The 16594-nt window shown below is 38.7% G+C and overlaps 1 protein-coding gene across 37 annotated transcripts in view; it reads left to right on the top strand.

Annotated features, from left to right (window-relative positions):
• RIMS1 (regulating synaptic membrane exocytosis 1) overlaps positions 1–16594 on the top strand; it is a 355813-nt gene that overhangs the window by 154004 nt on the left and 185215 nt on the right. For 35 of the 37 annotated variants that reach the window (XM_075414557.1, XM_075414516.1, XM_075414555.1 and 32 more), the window contains 2 exons: positions 9674–10017; positions 12287–13158. In XM_075414557.1, the coding sequence (XP_075270672.1) occupies positions 9674–10017; positions 12287–13158 (1216 nt within the window). Of the gene's footprint in view, positions 1–6236; positions 6291–9673; positions 10018–12286; positions 13159–16594 lie in introns of those variants that run through there. The other 2 variants (XM_075414554.1, XM_075414530.1) reach the window with 1 other exon arrangement.

Below are 16594 nucleotides of genomic sequence, written 5' to 3'. Positions count from 1 at the left end.
GTGACATATCAAAATGGGAAGATGATGCCTTCTGTAATTATAAGCATTCCATGCATTTACGAGCATAATGAAAAGTAAAGTTGAAATATTTTTAATTGTGTGAAGAAAGCTACAAACTGAAGGGTGGGTCTGGGATAGACTGTGAATTGTGAATACGTATATTATGTGTAGGGCCTAATCCTGCCTTGTGCTTTGTCAAAACCCTTACTGGGCAGTACGAACTGTTGCAAAACACTCATTTATGAGTAGGTACTGTATGATACTAAAAATCCCCCAAGTGTGAAAAGTTTAGGTATATTTCCACCATGGTGAATTTTTTTATTCTGAAAACTAAATATTAATAAATATGAAAATAATGTCCAATCATACAACATGAATTTTACTCTTTCACTGAAAATGTTTGCTTTTGCTTGCTTAAAAAAAGTTAAATCATGAAGGATCAAACAGGTAGAGGTTTGCCATGATTTGATTTATTCAAGCTTACATTTCCAGGTTTATCTGGATTGTGTTTGGTATTGTATCTGTATGTGATATCAAAAAGTATCTGGAACAGATCAGGCCATCCCTGTCAGCAGTGGTGTGTCCAGGCTGTGCAGGAGGAAGCATACCTTTGGTGCCACCTTCTCCCTCATTGAATCACTTGCAAATTAGGGGCTTAATCTCAGTCTGGTTGTAAGGCTCTGGCAGCCTTATTCTAGGCTTTGTATGGATTTGGGGGTGTGGAGGGACCTAAGCAAAACTCAGCAGCCAGAACTTCCCAGCATAGGAGTTGATGGGGAAAAGAGGGAAATTCTGGATTAAGCAGACCTGATAGTCATCCAGTGCAGTCCCCTGTGAGTGGAAAGATGATAAGTCAAAGTGGTCAGTGGAGGTCTCTGTCAAGCTGCACAGCAGAGACCACTGCAATGATATTATCCTGCAATATGTCAAAAATATGCTTTCTCTCCTGTCAGCCAGAGTGGCTTTGGGCATTTGTTTGAACTGACAGACCTGAATGCGCTGCATGCACTCCCTTGTGTTCCCTGGGCAGGTAGTTATGTCATCTGTAAAAATCTTTGTCCTAACATGCTTGTCACTTTGCTGTATATTCAGCTCATGAGGAGTTCCCACTAGGAATACTCCCGAGCTGCCAGCCATCCTCTGTTGCTTTCCATCGATATTGATACAGCCAGTAATCATCCTCTTCCTCATAGCCCCTGGATTTCTGCACTGTGTCAGCACAGAGCTCTGTTAGTCTCAGCTCCACTGTCCCTTCCTGTGGATCTTAGCAGTCTCTGTGAGTGTTGTTCGTCTCCTTGAATGAAGATGAACAACATCTTCTGTTCTTTCCCTTGAATTCTCCCTGTTCTTTCCCTTGAATTCTCCCTGCAGACAGGTGTCCAGAACAGATCTCCTTGTGACCCGGTGCTCCTAGTGGCTGTCAAGGCCGGTACGTTCCTCTGAGTGACTCAACAGTGACATGCATTTCACAAGTTTGGAATCCCAAATACCGGTTTTTAGGCAGACAATCTCTGTTGAATCGAGAGGGAGCACCGTCAGCTGTTAGCACCTTACTTCAACACAGGATAGAGAGACTTAATCTCTGAAATCTCTGGAGATGCATGTATATATACGATAAATATAAAACTTGGTTCTCACTAGCTCGTATAGGAAGCTTTCAAGCGTGCAGTCACTTCACCAGCATTTGGTGGTGGTAATCTTAAGCTCTCAGATAGTTGAAGGAAGTAGCTGTGTTTATAGACTGTTGTATGCTCCTGGAAGAAAAGAGGTTGATATGCTGTGGGCTTGGCATAGACCCTTGTGTGAATATGGTGCCCCTCCAACTCAGAACTTTTCAGATTTTATGTACTGTTTGTTTTAGGGCAGAAACCTACGTAGATAGTGAGACAAAAAAGGGACAGATCTTATAGCAGTAAAGTACTGCAAGCATAGTAATACTTAATGTAGTTGAAGAACAATAGGGCCAAGATATTTAAATTTCTCAGTGTTTTATTCAATAGAGAATCACAGAGTTGTCGAGGTTTGAGGGGGCCTCTGGAGATCCTCTAGTCTGAATCCGTACTCAGAGCAGGCCCAAATATATCAGGTTGCTAGGGCTGTGTCCCGCTGGGTTTTGAATGTCTCCAAGGATAGAGAGTCCATAATGCTATATTTTTTTTTGTTTGAGAATACAAAATCAGACTTTAGTTCATGCCCATCAAGTCCTCTATGACCTCAATTAGTTGACCAACTCACTTGTCTTTCCATGAGCCTTTTTTTACTATAAGAAATCGACTCTGCAATTTAACTGTTTCCATTTCGACTAACCTTCTTCACAGCTTCTCTACAGCAACACATTTCCAGTTTCTTTTGTCATAAATTATTTTCCATTGTATACCAAAAAATCTTTCCTCTCTATGACATTTTTTGACACAGTTTATATAAAACAATATATAAAAAGAACAGTAGAGAAATATAAATAATGATGTTGTAGTGCAAGCTCCCACAGAAATGATGTACACACTCATGCACTATTAAAGGCAGTGTTGTTCTGAGCATATGTATGTTTTTACTACGATTTGTAAATATATAACTGGATAAATGGAGTGTAAAGCTTCTGGTGAGTTCTCCCTGCTTTTTGAACGACAACTAAAATTTTATATCAGTCCTGACTGTAAGCTGTTTTATGCCATTTACCTTATTTTGTTAGACTTCTGCCATTTTGAAAAATTATTTCTATGTTCCATGTCTGTAACTATGGAAACCATGAAGTGAATAAGGGGAGTACAGTTCATGCTTCTGTGGCTCATCAAGACAGCCAAATGTTTGAATAGTTAGACAAAAGTTTCTGTTGTTTTTAAGAAGGTTAGAAGAGTATATAAGAATGATCCATGAGAAGAGAAATAAAGTTGAGAAAGAAACTGATCTATGAGGAGAGAGTGAAACCAAAGCAGAGCTTTCTGAAGCTGTGATTGTTGCTGGGGCTTAGAATTCTTCCACTGCCGAGGAAGTAAAAATAGTAAAGGATGAAACTGGGTAGTGTGGACAAGATGAGTGAGGAAGGAGTGAGAGTAGCAATATGGAAAATGGATGTAAATGAGGTAAGCTTCAATACAGGACCTGTGGAGTAATCAAACCATTGGGATGTTTGGGATTGCTGAGTTTCAAAAAAAGTGGTCTAAGCCTCGTCATGATGACCTGTGGATAAATAAAGCCTGTACTGCCTGATGTTCCATAAACGTTTCTTGAGGGCTTGCTTTTTTTCCAGAAATGAAATCTCAAGCCCAGACAAATCAGCCCAAACAATTAATACTTGCTGAGTCTTTTTGATCTTTAGCTAGCCAGGATAAAGTCTCTTAGACTTTTAACCCTTCCTTTCTCTTGCTACGATAGTCTCTTCTGTCTGCCTCTAAACTGTAAGTTTGTAAATTTTGATCATTTTAGTTAAAAGTAGACATGAAACCAGAGCGGCAAAGAAGTTCAGTGCAGGGTTTCACAGATTTGTCCAATCTATAGTCCGGCTCTAGGAGGTCACAGCTGATACTGAGACAAGCAGTACAATTTTCATAGTATGTTTTTAGTGGTGTGTTTTAATAAATTTATTCATGTAGTAGATTTAGAAAAAAACTTGCAGGGGGAGAATATTTCAAATTATTGTATGTAAATGTGCCATTGTGAATTTTTAGGAAAAAGACAAAGTCTTCTCCACAGGCAATTTTTGTTTCTTCCTTGAACTCCACAGGCATTGCCAGAGAAGTGCATTGCAATAGTGATTGGAATGTGGCTATGCTCTGTTTTAGAGACATTATTTTGCATGATAACTTTGTAGTTGCCTGAATGCATCAATTCTAACACTCATTTTGCTGCAGGATTATTCTAGACAATGTTTAATTTTTGTGGAAGTTGTCAGGAGCTTTCTGAAATACTGGCAGCTGTAGCTGAGAGATTTTGGCAGAAGGGCATGTGAAGAAAGTCAGTTTTGTGTTTTATTTTTATCTTAAAATGACTAGTAACGCAGTTGCTAACAGCAGTGTCAACAAAACTGGCATGAAAAAACCCTTTTGATGTTAACTCCTTGAATCATTGCTTCACTACACCTTTTCTGCATCTTTCTACTGGCAGTTTCTAGTTGTGGCTTTAGAAACTTAGGCCAGGAATAAGATTAGGATCAATGTGTGAACCGTGTGTTCGGTTGCCTAGAAGTAGGCAACTGATGCCATTTTTTTATGTTCTATGGTATATAAGACATATATATATGGCTGGCAGTGTGTCGTGACTCCTGTGGAAGGCTTATGCCCTCTGAAGTGGCGTGTGACAGCCAGATGGGATATGCTGATTATCTCTAATGATCTATCAATAGGCGCAGGATTTCATTTTATTTGGTTGTGTCTACTTGAAAGTGAGTGAATTATCTTTGGATGGAAATTTAAATACCTGCCATGCCTATAGTTATTGCTGTGTAGACAGAAGAAATTTAAGCATCTTACTGTCATCCCTATTCATATACATAGAATCATAGAATTGTTTGGGTTGGAGGGGACCTTAAAGATCATCTGGTTCCAACCCCCCTGCCATGAGCAGGGACATCTTCCACTAGACCAGGTTGCTCAGAGCTCCATCCAACCTGACCTTGAACACTTCCAGGGAGGGGCAATAGGATCTGATTTGGAAAATTAACATCTCAGTTAACTATGAAAGGCAAGGAGGAAAAGAGTATGAAGTGTGCTCTCTAGTGCAAGTGGAAGATTCTGATAGGGCAGACTTGTAGACATCCCTCCTTGATGCTCTGTCAAACGTGTAAATGCACCGCAGACTTCAAGGCAACAAGCGGTGTGGCCTCATTCCCTATGAACAGGTCTTGTGGTTGAATTGCTGTGTAGATTCTGTGATGCCAGTAAAAGATTGCACTAATGAAATATTTATAGGGCTTTTATAGAATGCCTATTTCATGAAACCTGGGAGAATATGATCCCATGTAAACTTCTATGCCTGTGCAAAATTTTACTGCATTTATCCAGTGGGTTAAAACACTGTTGGAGGGCGTGGGGAGAAAAGGGGGAAGAAACCAATCAGCTGTCAGCATAAACATAATTTTCTTGCCAAACTGGGATAAAAATATCAAGCTGAAAACCTAAGTTATGGAGAAAATCTGCTCTGCATAGGAATGGAAGAACAGGGAGTGCTAAAATGGCTTTTTATCGCAGTCCTGAAATGGCTGAGTCCTGTATGTTTGAGCATCTGTGTGGGCAAACCAGTCCCCTGCCTGCTTGGAGGGGAGAAGGGCAGAGAATTGCACTGTCCTTTGAACCCTTCAATCTTGAGGAGAGGCTTCAGCAAAAGCAGAACCTAGGCTCTTAGGATACTTCTTTACTAGGAAATTAAACCTGATCTGGGACTGTTCCTAGGCATTAGAATATCTAAGTAGTAAACCAGTGGAAGGCTACTTGGCGCGCTCTTGGTGTTCTGCCCACCAGCACTTTCTCATTAATTTTTCCTGGTGGTTTGGTAGTTGGGGTGCTCCGAGGCTTGTCTCCAGGAGACGGCTTGTATGCAGCCACCTTGCTTTAAAGTAGCACAGAGAATGCTAGCAGAGGTGCAGGTTATTTCATGTTATCTGACATCAGTTCTCAAAAATGTTTCTGAGCGTGTTAAATGTACTAAATGTATGGGTGTCATTTTAAGATGTAGTTTAACAGGAGACGGAAGGAATGTTATCAACAACAATAAACTGAAAAGATGTGTATACAACCTGCAGAAGGGAAATAATTCAAGTAGCATAAAGGTTCAGTAAGGAATAGCTTGCGGCCTGCTATGTTGGCACACTTGTTCCCTAATTTGCTGTACAGAGATGCAGCAGGATGCATGGGAGTCAGTGCAACTGTGGGTTTGCCGTTTCCAAAGTAATGAAGTGTGAAGGAGTGTGCTCCTTATGGAGTCTCCTCAGAATCCGGCCTTGGGTGAAGGATTTTGGGAACTTGCTCTGACCTTAGCCTGAGTTTCACCTGGCATGGGTCACAAATTTGGTATGAAGTTTGTCCCCTCCCCAACGTGACTAGCCTCCCAGGGCATGTTTGGAAGGCTCTCAATTTGAATTTGAAAAAAGCCTTTATCTGCATTCTAGAATGTAGTTCTGAAATATGTAATCATGAAGAAGTGTTCTTATTTTTGTAACTGAAAATGCTCTTTTTCTCTGTGTGTATAGTTGTATATATTGTTTACTATGGGCTCTTTCAAGTTGGAATTTCATGTTGTGTTAGTACAGGAATACTGTTCCTACTCATTGTGGATCACATTCAACAGTACCTGTAAGAGTAAGTTTGAGGCATATTTTTTCTGTGAATGAAATACCCCGTATTCCATGTGAAGGCAAGCATGGGATCCTTCTAGCATGTTTTCACGCAGCCTGTTAAGTTTCCACGTGAATATGTGTGGGAACTCTTGACCCACCTTCGCTAAGTCCTGTATGTGCCACTTTGTTTTTGTTTTGTAGCAGTAAAGCCTAGAACCCTTTGCTATGCTGTGAAAACGCACATTTTTCCAGAGCCATGCACCGTTTGAATGAGAAGCATCCCTTTACTGGTTCTCTTTAATAGCTTCATGTGCATTCACCTATGCAAGGATGCAATAAACCAGAATCAAACCCGACAACAAAAACCAGACTCTGGATGTCTTGAATGACTTACTGTAGCAGTGCCTCAGAGCTCACCATCCAGAAAAGAGTAAACAGAAATTAGTTATGAAGTGACAGGCCAGAGTAAAATTGTCTACCCCTCTTCATTTTACTGATGCATTGTGTGGAGGTCCAGAAGCCACATTAGAGAACTGTAATCCTTCATCAGAGCATTTGTTTGGTTGCCTAACATCTGTGGATTGTTAAGATAAGTTATTACACAGACCTGCTTTAGTTTAGATTAGTTTGGACCACATCCCAGTATACTCAAATCAGGATATAATTCCTGCATGCTGCTAAATTGCTTGCTCCACATAAGTCTCTCAAAATGTTTTTCAGTATACAGTTTTGTCATTGAAGCTGTTCTGTCACCTCAAGTTTTGGTTTCTTCCTCTTAAAGAAAAGCTTTTTTTTTTTTTTTTGGCTTTTGGACCAATATATCTCAAGGCAAATGTAGCATTTAAGTACTGAAGAGAATCCTAAACAGGGATGGTAGTGTAGCTCCTATGTGAGTATAATGCAGATTTCCTACATATGTAATCTGTGGTGATTGGTATGTATTGTGTCCCAACTGGAATGTTTTAAGACAGCTGTAAGAAAATAGTTTTGTAGTTATATGCCTTGTATTTCTTCTGTCTCTATTCTGTATTTTTCTGTGTCTATTTGTGCGTTAGCTATTCCTATTTGTTTGGATTTCATAATATTTATCATAAAATTAATTACAATATCAAAGTTGATTATGTACATCGATGGTAATTTATTGAAGTTTATTACACACTTTATACATATTTTAAAGGATCAGATCCATTAAATTGTAAATTAACTCTGTTAGCATCTTTACACATTTAAATATACTTGCATGCATAAACATATATGTAATTTAATTAGCATATTTAAATTTTGCTTTAGTATTTGTTATCCGTCCTTTAAACAAACTCTAGCTGATTTATTTTTTATTAACACTTTTTTTAGCTTTCCCTGTAAACTCGTAAAATACAGGCAATGACAGATTTTTTGTTACTGACTTTGATTTATAGCATGGACATAGATTTTGTACACACATGTTCATGCACACTCTTGTTCTTCAGTGAGCTAACAGTTGTCAGAGTCTTTAAAGTCATGTAAAAAGCTTTTTTCCTTTTAGTCTTGCTGATTTTTTAAATACCACTAATAATAATACCCAATAGATTCAAAATCTATTCTGTTAAAGCAGATAGTCTAATAAACTGATTCTGTTTTGTGAGGTGTGCTAGGTGAAGCAAATAAGACATTTTGGAATCAAGAGATTTTTTTGCTTAAGAACTGGCATTTATTTTGTTGATGTTGCTGTTCCTATTATCCTACTGAGGTTTATCTGCTTTTGTCATATGTTTGTGCCATTGTTGGAATAACTGTAGCTTTTGATTAATTTTTTAAATTAAAATGTCAGTACATATTTTATTATCCTTCTTAACTAGAAGAAATATGACAGTCGTCTTTTGATAAAGGCACAATCAAGATACAGGGAAAAGTTGGATGTCTTGTGTGTTTGGTCAAATAGTGCAGAAATGGTATTGGAAGTTCTAATGTATTCTTTAGACTTAAGCAGATAGTCTGTTCTAGGGTGTTTTAAATAAGTCTTAATTATGTCAAATATGTAGTATGCCTAAAATTTTTGTCATGCCATGTAAGCCATGCACTTCCTCCCCAGGTCAGAGAGTAAGAGAGCTCAGCACCAGAGCTTTGTCTTGTTTCAATTTCATTCCTAAAGTGTTTATTTTTTCTGTTCCTTTTAATTTTGTGTTGTATAATTTTTGTGACTGTTACATCATTCCTGTGTTTACAGAAAATTTAAGCATATTTTTCATTCCAGCTTCTGTCATCCTTCTTACCCTCTTTACAATTTTACCTGTTGTTTTACTGCTTTCCACATAAAATGAAAAGATTTTCTTTACCATTTTCCTTATTAGTTGTCAGCTTTGTTTCTGCTCATCTCTATTTGTGACAAAATTCCTACCTCTTGTATATTCTTCATGCATTTTACCTTTTTTGTTCTTCTGCCTCAAAACTCTATTTGTCTTTGTCCCAATTTTTTGTTAAATATACACAGACTTTAGAGTCCTGATGAACCTTTTATTTTTCTCTGGTGATTTACCCCTGTAAATAAAACTGTCTCGTGCTGTATATAGACCTGAAATATAGTGTTGCTTTACTGTGTGTGCTCCTTTTTTTTTCCCTGTGTCTCGAATTGGAAAAAAACTACTAAAAAATCCTGAGAAGCACCGTTTATGTGCACAGGTTAAATGTGATTGCCAGAGACATGTTTTATTTACTATTTACATCTGTAACTCAGAGAGATGGTAAATGAACATTTCCTAGCAGTAGAAATTATGGTACTTCTGCATTCTTTTCATTGGTGCTTTTAGTTGTCTATTAGTAGGCTTCTTTAGGTCTTACCTTACATCTCTGGTAAGTAGTTGTTATGGTGTAGCTAAAACCATGCATAGTAAATGCTGGAGTATTTGCAGGATAAAGTTGAGTTGTGTTACGTGAGAAAAATTAATTCAAGAGAAACCCCATGTCAGTTTTCTGTGGCAGTGGAGGTTGCGAGTTAGCTGGGCAGGACTCTGCCGCCTGAGGTACGAGTCCCATTCACAGCCTAATAGGCTTGTCCTGACAGCGATCCACACCAGCAGAAGCAAGCCAGCCTACCCCCCCCAGCTGCATCAACACCATTAACAAGTGATGGTTGTGTTGTTGGTGTTTATTCAGAAGAGAGCTAGGGCTGGGCTAAGGGCAGATCACTACAGGTAGGACTGATGTGTGTTGACAGCGCATTTTGGAGAAGCTCGCATAGCATGTGCCTGTAGGATGCTTGGCTCTAGCCAGTGCAGTCAGTGCTTTGAGAAGCATGTTCTGGGTCCTGTCATGAGCACCAACCTCACCGGTTTAGAGGAGAGCGAGAGATTGTACCTGCTCTGTGACAGCATGTATTTCAGGGTCTGAGGGGTAGCTGCACTGACTCTCCTTGTTGTCTTCAACTAGGTTATGTGGGTATGCAATTTATGTCGAAAGCAACAAGAAATCCTAACAAAATCCGGAGCATGGTTTTTTGGAAGTGGACCACAGCCCTCACCCAGCCAGGACGGAGCACTGAGTGATACAGCGACTGGGGGAAGCTCGGATGTGCCGAGAGAAAAGAAAGCAAGACTTCAAGAGCGATCGAGATCACAAACTCCCTTAAGTACAGCAACTGCCTCATCACAGGACATCTCCGCTTCCAGTGTGCAGTCCGACCGGAGGAAAGGAGCAGAAGTATCACAGCCGGCTATGGGCCTGGATCAAAAGCAAGTTTCATCAAGGTCTAGAAGTGAACCTCCAAGAGAAAGGTAATGCTTTCTGTCTTGACAGAGACTCGCAATTATAAATGCTAGTTTGGTAATAGTACACAAGCTGGGCCTTGTCCATGTCTAAAACTGTACCAACAAAGAACAAGTGGATTTACTGACTGGGGAACGATAAATGTTCGGTAGCCAATATAATGTCTGATTTGGTCTGTGCAACAGAAATGAAGAAAAAAAAATTGCATTTTAGGCATATTTCCATGTACTTCAATGCATTTTGGTGTACACTTTTAATATAGAATTGTAGGTTACTTAAAATTTTAAGTTAGGCAGGTATTTTAAAGTTAGTAAACAAGCAGCAAGCTTCTAAGCTGATGAAATAACGTACCAGAATTTAACACCCCTCCCGCCCCAAAAAAACCAAAACAACCAAACAACCAAACAAAAAAAACACCCCATGGATTTCTGTCAACTATCCTTATGCAATATATTCTTATCAATTTGCATTATTTTTAATAATTAAACAGGAACGATTAATAGAGCTCATTTAAACCTGAAAAGTAAACATTCATGAAGAACAGCAATAGCTCTTGAATTCAGAGCAAGTTGTGTGCAAGAATAAAGCCAACTAGAGGCAAATGATTATATTTTAAGTGAGTAAATGAGTAAATTCCTGAGCTGCATTCACTGTGATGAACGGTTGAGGAGTAGCAAATCAAGAGAGGATAATGTGCTGAAGCAGTTGCTGTTCTTTTGGCTGCTGCCTGGCAGATGGCAGAGCAGTCGAGGGGAGAGCCAGTGGCAACAAAACAAGAGTCTGCCATAGAAGATTCTCTCTTGGCCAGAATGGTGGATTTTTTTTTTTTTTTTTTTTAGCAATTGAAGTTGAAAATGGATGAGGAGCAGTGACTAGTAACTCACTGTGTGGGTGAGGTCTGTCTGGGTTTAACTGGACCAAAACTCAGGTTACTGTTATTTACATGTAGGTTGTAAATGAACACATGGTGCCCTCCTCTGATTCTGACGTTTTTTCCCCCAACACTGGGAAAGCCCCCAAAGCAGTTGTCACTCAGCTGAAGGATGGTTTTAGGGCAGCAAAATGCTTTCTATTTCTGCTTTGCTGTCCAAAAGTGAAATGGATATGTTAATCATGCAGTAGTAATGTTCTCTACTTGTCATTGAGACTTTCAAACGAAGTACAAGGGTTCTGAATGGAGAGCATCTATGGTAAGCTCAGGTCCCATTTATTGCCAAAAAACTCAGGAGGAGCAGGAGATGGAGAAAAAGGAGATAGGAGCTTAACTTGGATCCATACCCAACTTTGCCTGTCCTGTCAGATGCATCTGGGAAAATCTGCGATACGTAATCTAAGATGTATCTGTTGTGGAAGGAAAGATTCAGTGCCACAAAACAAAGTCCTAGTGACTTTGTCCTGGTGCAGGTTCATCTCAAATACAGTGCATAGCTGCGTTCAGCCTTCTTCAAAATCGATGGATTCGTATGTGAACTGGTAAACAAAAGGGCAGCTGAAATGATGAGAGAAATAAAAATAGCCAGTATAAGGGGATTTTTTGATGAAATAGGAGAGAGGACGGTTTTCAGGCAGCTTCGTTATGCATTATTTTGTACTTTGGTTGTATAGAGAAATAAATTACTTTTTTCATCCTCTTTTATTACCAGAGAAAGGAACGCCTTTAATTTATCTCAAGGAGTCAATTTGCTTTTCTTTATATGCTTACAAAATGGGCACTTCTTTTTAGAGTTTTATTCAGATAAAGCCAGCTAGGTCAAATATTACTTTTTCTGGATATATTCTCTTTTGCATTTTTTTATATCCATATTACTACTTTCTGTAATGCCATTGTGGGAGATACTCCATTTGGTGGTGTTTATATCTGTACTGTCGTAGTGCTTGAAGTGAATTGTGTATATCACTCATCACTGCCAGAAAAATGGATAATATACTCCAATTCTCTGTCATAGTGATGCAGTTACTACAAAGATGACTTTGAGTCTTCTGGCTTATGTGGGTACATTATCTGCATTTATCCATGTTAATATATTTGTGATTTTACTCAATCAATTGGGACATCCGTAATTTATGCCCTTGTGGACGCTGGAAGTTGTTTGCTATTGGAAAATAGAATTAGCCCTGGAAGGATTAATAGATGTAATTCATGTTAAAGGATCAAGTACCTTTCTATATGTTTTGCCAGAGCTTATCCTGGTTTGTAATCTGTTCGTGATAAGAGTGTACACAAGTATTTTTATTTGCATTCAATTCTTCAATTTATTATACTCCTTTGCATTGTAGGAAGAAGACAATATTGGTTTCCGACCAGAATGGCAAAGGTTTAAAGAGTGAGCGTAAGCGTGTGCCAAAATCCTCACTTCAGAAAGAAGGACCAGCGGATGACAGGGAGCGTAAAGAACGTCATGAAGGTAGAAGGCTGGAGAAAGGCAGGTCACAGGACTACCCAGACTTGCCAGAGAAACTTGAGGAAGGTAAAGTGCCTGATGATGACAAACAAAGGAAGGAAGATGAATATCATACCCGTTACAGGAGTGACCCCAATCTGGCAAGATATCCTGTAAAACCACATCCTGAGGAACAGCAGATGCGCATGCATGCAAAAGTTTCTAAAGCGCGGCACGAGAGAAGACACAGTGATGTAGCTTTGCCACATACAGAAATGGAGGAAGCGGAGGTACCTGAGAATAAATTAGGAAAACGCTCACAATTACAGGGAACTCAGGACAGAAAATCTCTTGTGGAAACTCAGAGGTCATACTCTATAGACAGAACAGGTGATGTAAGAATTTCTGTTTCTAAACAATTAACTAATCATAGCCCACCAACTCCCAGGCATAGTCCAGTTCCTATAGAACACGTAGAATACAAGAACCACGATTCCTTTAAAAAACAGAGCCGCCTTGATCCTAGCTCTGCTATTCTCATGCGAAAAGCAAAGCGGGAGAAAATGGAGACCATGCTAAGGAATGATTCCCTTAGCTCTGACCAGTCGGAATCAGTGCGGCCATCGCCTCCAAAGCCTCATAGAGCAAAAAGAGGCGGAAAGAAAAGGCAGATGTCAGTTAGTAGCTCAGAGGAAGAAGGGGCATCAACACCAGAATATACTAGCTGTGAAGATGTGGAGATAGAAAGTGAAAGTGTCAGTGAAAAAGGTAAGGACCTTTATGTATATTATGCACATGGCCATGGTTTGGGGACAAAAAATAATCTGTCTTTTTCTCTCTTTTGCCTCCTTTTTAAACATACACCGTTGTTTTTTCCCTTACCATGTTTTTTTTAAACTGAGAAGTGTCTTAATACCTGTTTGTTTTGTTTGCAATGTTTCCTTTTGCGTTCTTAGATGAGGTGGTTACAGGTAGCGTGAGCTGATGAGTTCCTTTCTCATTCTCTTCCCTCTTTCACCTGGAACTGACAGAATTTAAGGGTTCTGGTTTATTCTCTCGATGGTATCTGTACTCCTTTGGTCATTGCTTCATCCTTTTGTCTGTATGTAGAATAATTTTCTGTGAATGAACTGGAATGGAAGGTGAGTTCTGCAACAGTTTGAGAAGACCATTATGAAGCATCATAATCTTACTGACACCTCAGTCTTAAGATATGCAAAATTTTACTACATTTAATAAAATGTCAAGGATCTGTCAGAGTTCGTTGTTAATAAGGACAGGATATGGGGCAAGGGGAGTATTATATAGGAGAGGAATGAGAATTGCCTAACTTGTCGTCTAGATGAATTTGCTCCCAAGCTTACAAGTATGTTTAAAATCTTATTTCAGTTTGTTTTCGTCTGTTGCTGGTAACACTCAGCAGTAGGGGATAAGTGTAGTACACTGTGTACTTTTAAATAAAGCCTTTCTCCTGGCTGAAGAAGTTAATCAAATTCATGAACGGTGAACAGATGAAACAAGCATCATCAGATAAGACTGGTAGAACCTACTAACTGTCTTAGAACCTGAACTTGTCTTGAAGTGATGCTACAGTGAGCTTGAAGGCTTTTAGTGTCTTTAGAAGTAGCTTTTAGCTCTTTAGTTTATCTGTGTTTGTAACTTGAAAGCTTTCTGCTGGTGTTCATACTCAAAATGCCAACAGCTTGTCTGCATTGTCTTTTAGTTCCTGGCACAGTTTCCTGACATGTCTTTGATTCATATATGCTAACGTGTCTTTCTATCTGATGTTGTGGTCTCCTGACATCTCCTAAAGCTCTGCGTATACTTATAAAAAGAGACTATTTCTCTCCTATCCCATCTGAATAGCTGCTTGTTTTAACTTTCTAAGCACGAACTTTTCAAAGTATGGAAACTTGCTTTTCTGCACATTTTTAAGGAGGAATAATGATCATGCACCAGGAATTCTAATCCAGATTCCACTTAGACATAAAAACCCCTCACTTTTTTGACTGGGGAGATGTCAAACACAAGAACATACTGCATAGAGATGTTGTACAGTCTCCATCCTTGAAGATGCTAAAAACTCAGGTGGAGAAGGCCCTGAGAAATCTACTCTAGCTGACCCTGCTTTTGAGCAGGGGGGGTTAACTAGGGGCCTACAGAGGTCCCTTGCAGTCTCAGCTATTCTGTCTTTCTAAGACAACACAGCTCTTTCCCTTATTTTATGGCAATGTTCTATGCTGACATTTGAATTTGTGCTATTTTCCCTGACTTCTGCAGTCTGTAATCTAGCATTTTCTGTCCATCTTTGTCATTTGCTTTCACTTATGTGCATCAATTTTTGAGGTTGCTTATGAAGTAGAAAGGATTTCACATATTCATTGGGGAGTATCATTATAAACTGGAAGGTCATTGATGTGGTAATCAAGTCCAGGCTGAAAGTCATTGATACTGATATCAGTATGTTGATATAGTTTGCGCTGTAATGGTCCTTTGTAATTAAAACCTTTCGATGTTTGCTTTCAGGCTTATGACACTGATCTCAGCTTTTGACCAACTTCCCATTGTATTGTTTAACTATTAAGGGTTGGACTTTTTTCCTTCAGTGTTGTGAATCCCAGAGGATTTAAAATGTCACTAAATGCTTATCTTTTGATAACTGAATCACATTCTTGGTTACCTCTGAGTCAGGTATTTATCTTCCCCCTTTAGACAGTGGAGGCCTTGGTCTGTATCATATCGTGGTGCTACCTCACTGTATTGGAATAAAAGTTATAGATAGGAGTATGTTAGGGACCTGTCTGACCACTGCCAACTCAGTACTTGCTTAACATTAAGCATTCCTTGAGACCTTATCTCTGTTTCTGAGTAAGCTAGCACTGTGTTATTAATCAGAACATACATACACACATATATGTCTATATATATCTGTATGTGTGTATGTATGCAATGGATTAATTGCATAAATATATTTAGTAATTTAATAGCTGTGAGATGTAGCTGTTAATGTTTTTTTGCCTGATCTTGATGTGATTTTTACAATCTTTGTCGTGGGAAAAGAAGTGGAGAACCTTTGAATCTAGGGTATAGTACAGAAAAAGAGCTAGGAAGTGTGATTACAAACAAGAAAGAAGCATTTTTGGTAGAAAAATATCCAATTATTTTTAGAATTAAATTTTCTTCAGTACTTGAAAAAATCTGCAGTATTTTGTGAGAATAGCTGGCAAGGCAAGAAAACACTGTTTAGGATTGCATTGCCCGGCATTCTGGGCACAAAAGCCCTTTCAATTGTGATATTCATAAACACAAAGCAATCTAATTTAGCTAGGACATCCCCTGCTATTTACTGTAACTGTTTAATATGTATTTCTGCAAAATTGTTAAAAAAATTCACAAGCACCGGAGATTCTTTCTTTCCAAAAATAAACATCTGTAGCAATCCACTGGGATTTTGTCTCTTCAGTGGAGGACCCAAAAGTTTAAGTCGAGTTGTTTCCGTGTTGGAGTAAATCTAGAGAAAGAACTGCTTAGTGGTGTGCAAAAAGGTAATCTCAAATTTCTTTTTTAAAACTATTAATGATTGCTGATAATCCTTTCCATCCTATTATTAATATAGGCTGTAGGATTACTTATTCTGAAATTTGTAATAGTGGAACATTAGGTGGACAGAGTTACCAGTGCCAACATAAATTGCATTCATACTTGCTTCAAAGACTTGCTAGAATAACATAAACCAGACTATTACAAATGAAATCCAGACTTCATTTTAAAACTGAGAACAGCTTCTGCCTACTGCCATCCAATGAAGATTGCAAATTAGATTTGGACTAAGTTTAAGAAAAAATATTTTCTTTCACGTTTAAAACGAAGTATTTGTGTAGAATGAGTAGATTTGTGTCCAGATGAAGTTGTATGTAACTTCTTTTATCTGAAGAGATATCTAGACTTCTGTCGTGCAGTCTTTGAAACTGAAGGATAAAATAGTGTTGGAAATTGGAACAATGTGAGGAGGTACTAAGAGCTGCTCATGTACTTTTATGTAAATGGACGTGCTAATGGTTTTACATTTTGCATACTCATTGTTCATATTTGCCTGTGTACTTTATTCACACCATCTCGACTTGAAAATATGCCTAGTATTCACATAGTGTCAGCAAAATGGTAAAAAGCAAAGTAAAACTCACTTTGTATACTTGCTAATGGG

Source organism: Opisthocomus hoazin, chromosome 2, assembly GCF_030867145.1.
Source record: "Opisthocomus hoazin isolate bOpiHoa1 chromosome 2, bOpiHoa1.hap1, whole genome shotgun sequence".
NCBI lineage: Eukaryota > Metazoa > Chordata > Aves > Opisthocomiformes > Opisthocomidae > Opisthocomus > Opisthocomus hoazin.
The sequence above is the reverse complement of the archived record's forward strand: the minus strand, read 5'-3'. Positions and strand labels throughout refer to the sequence as shown.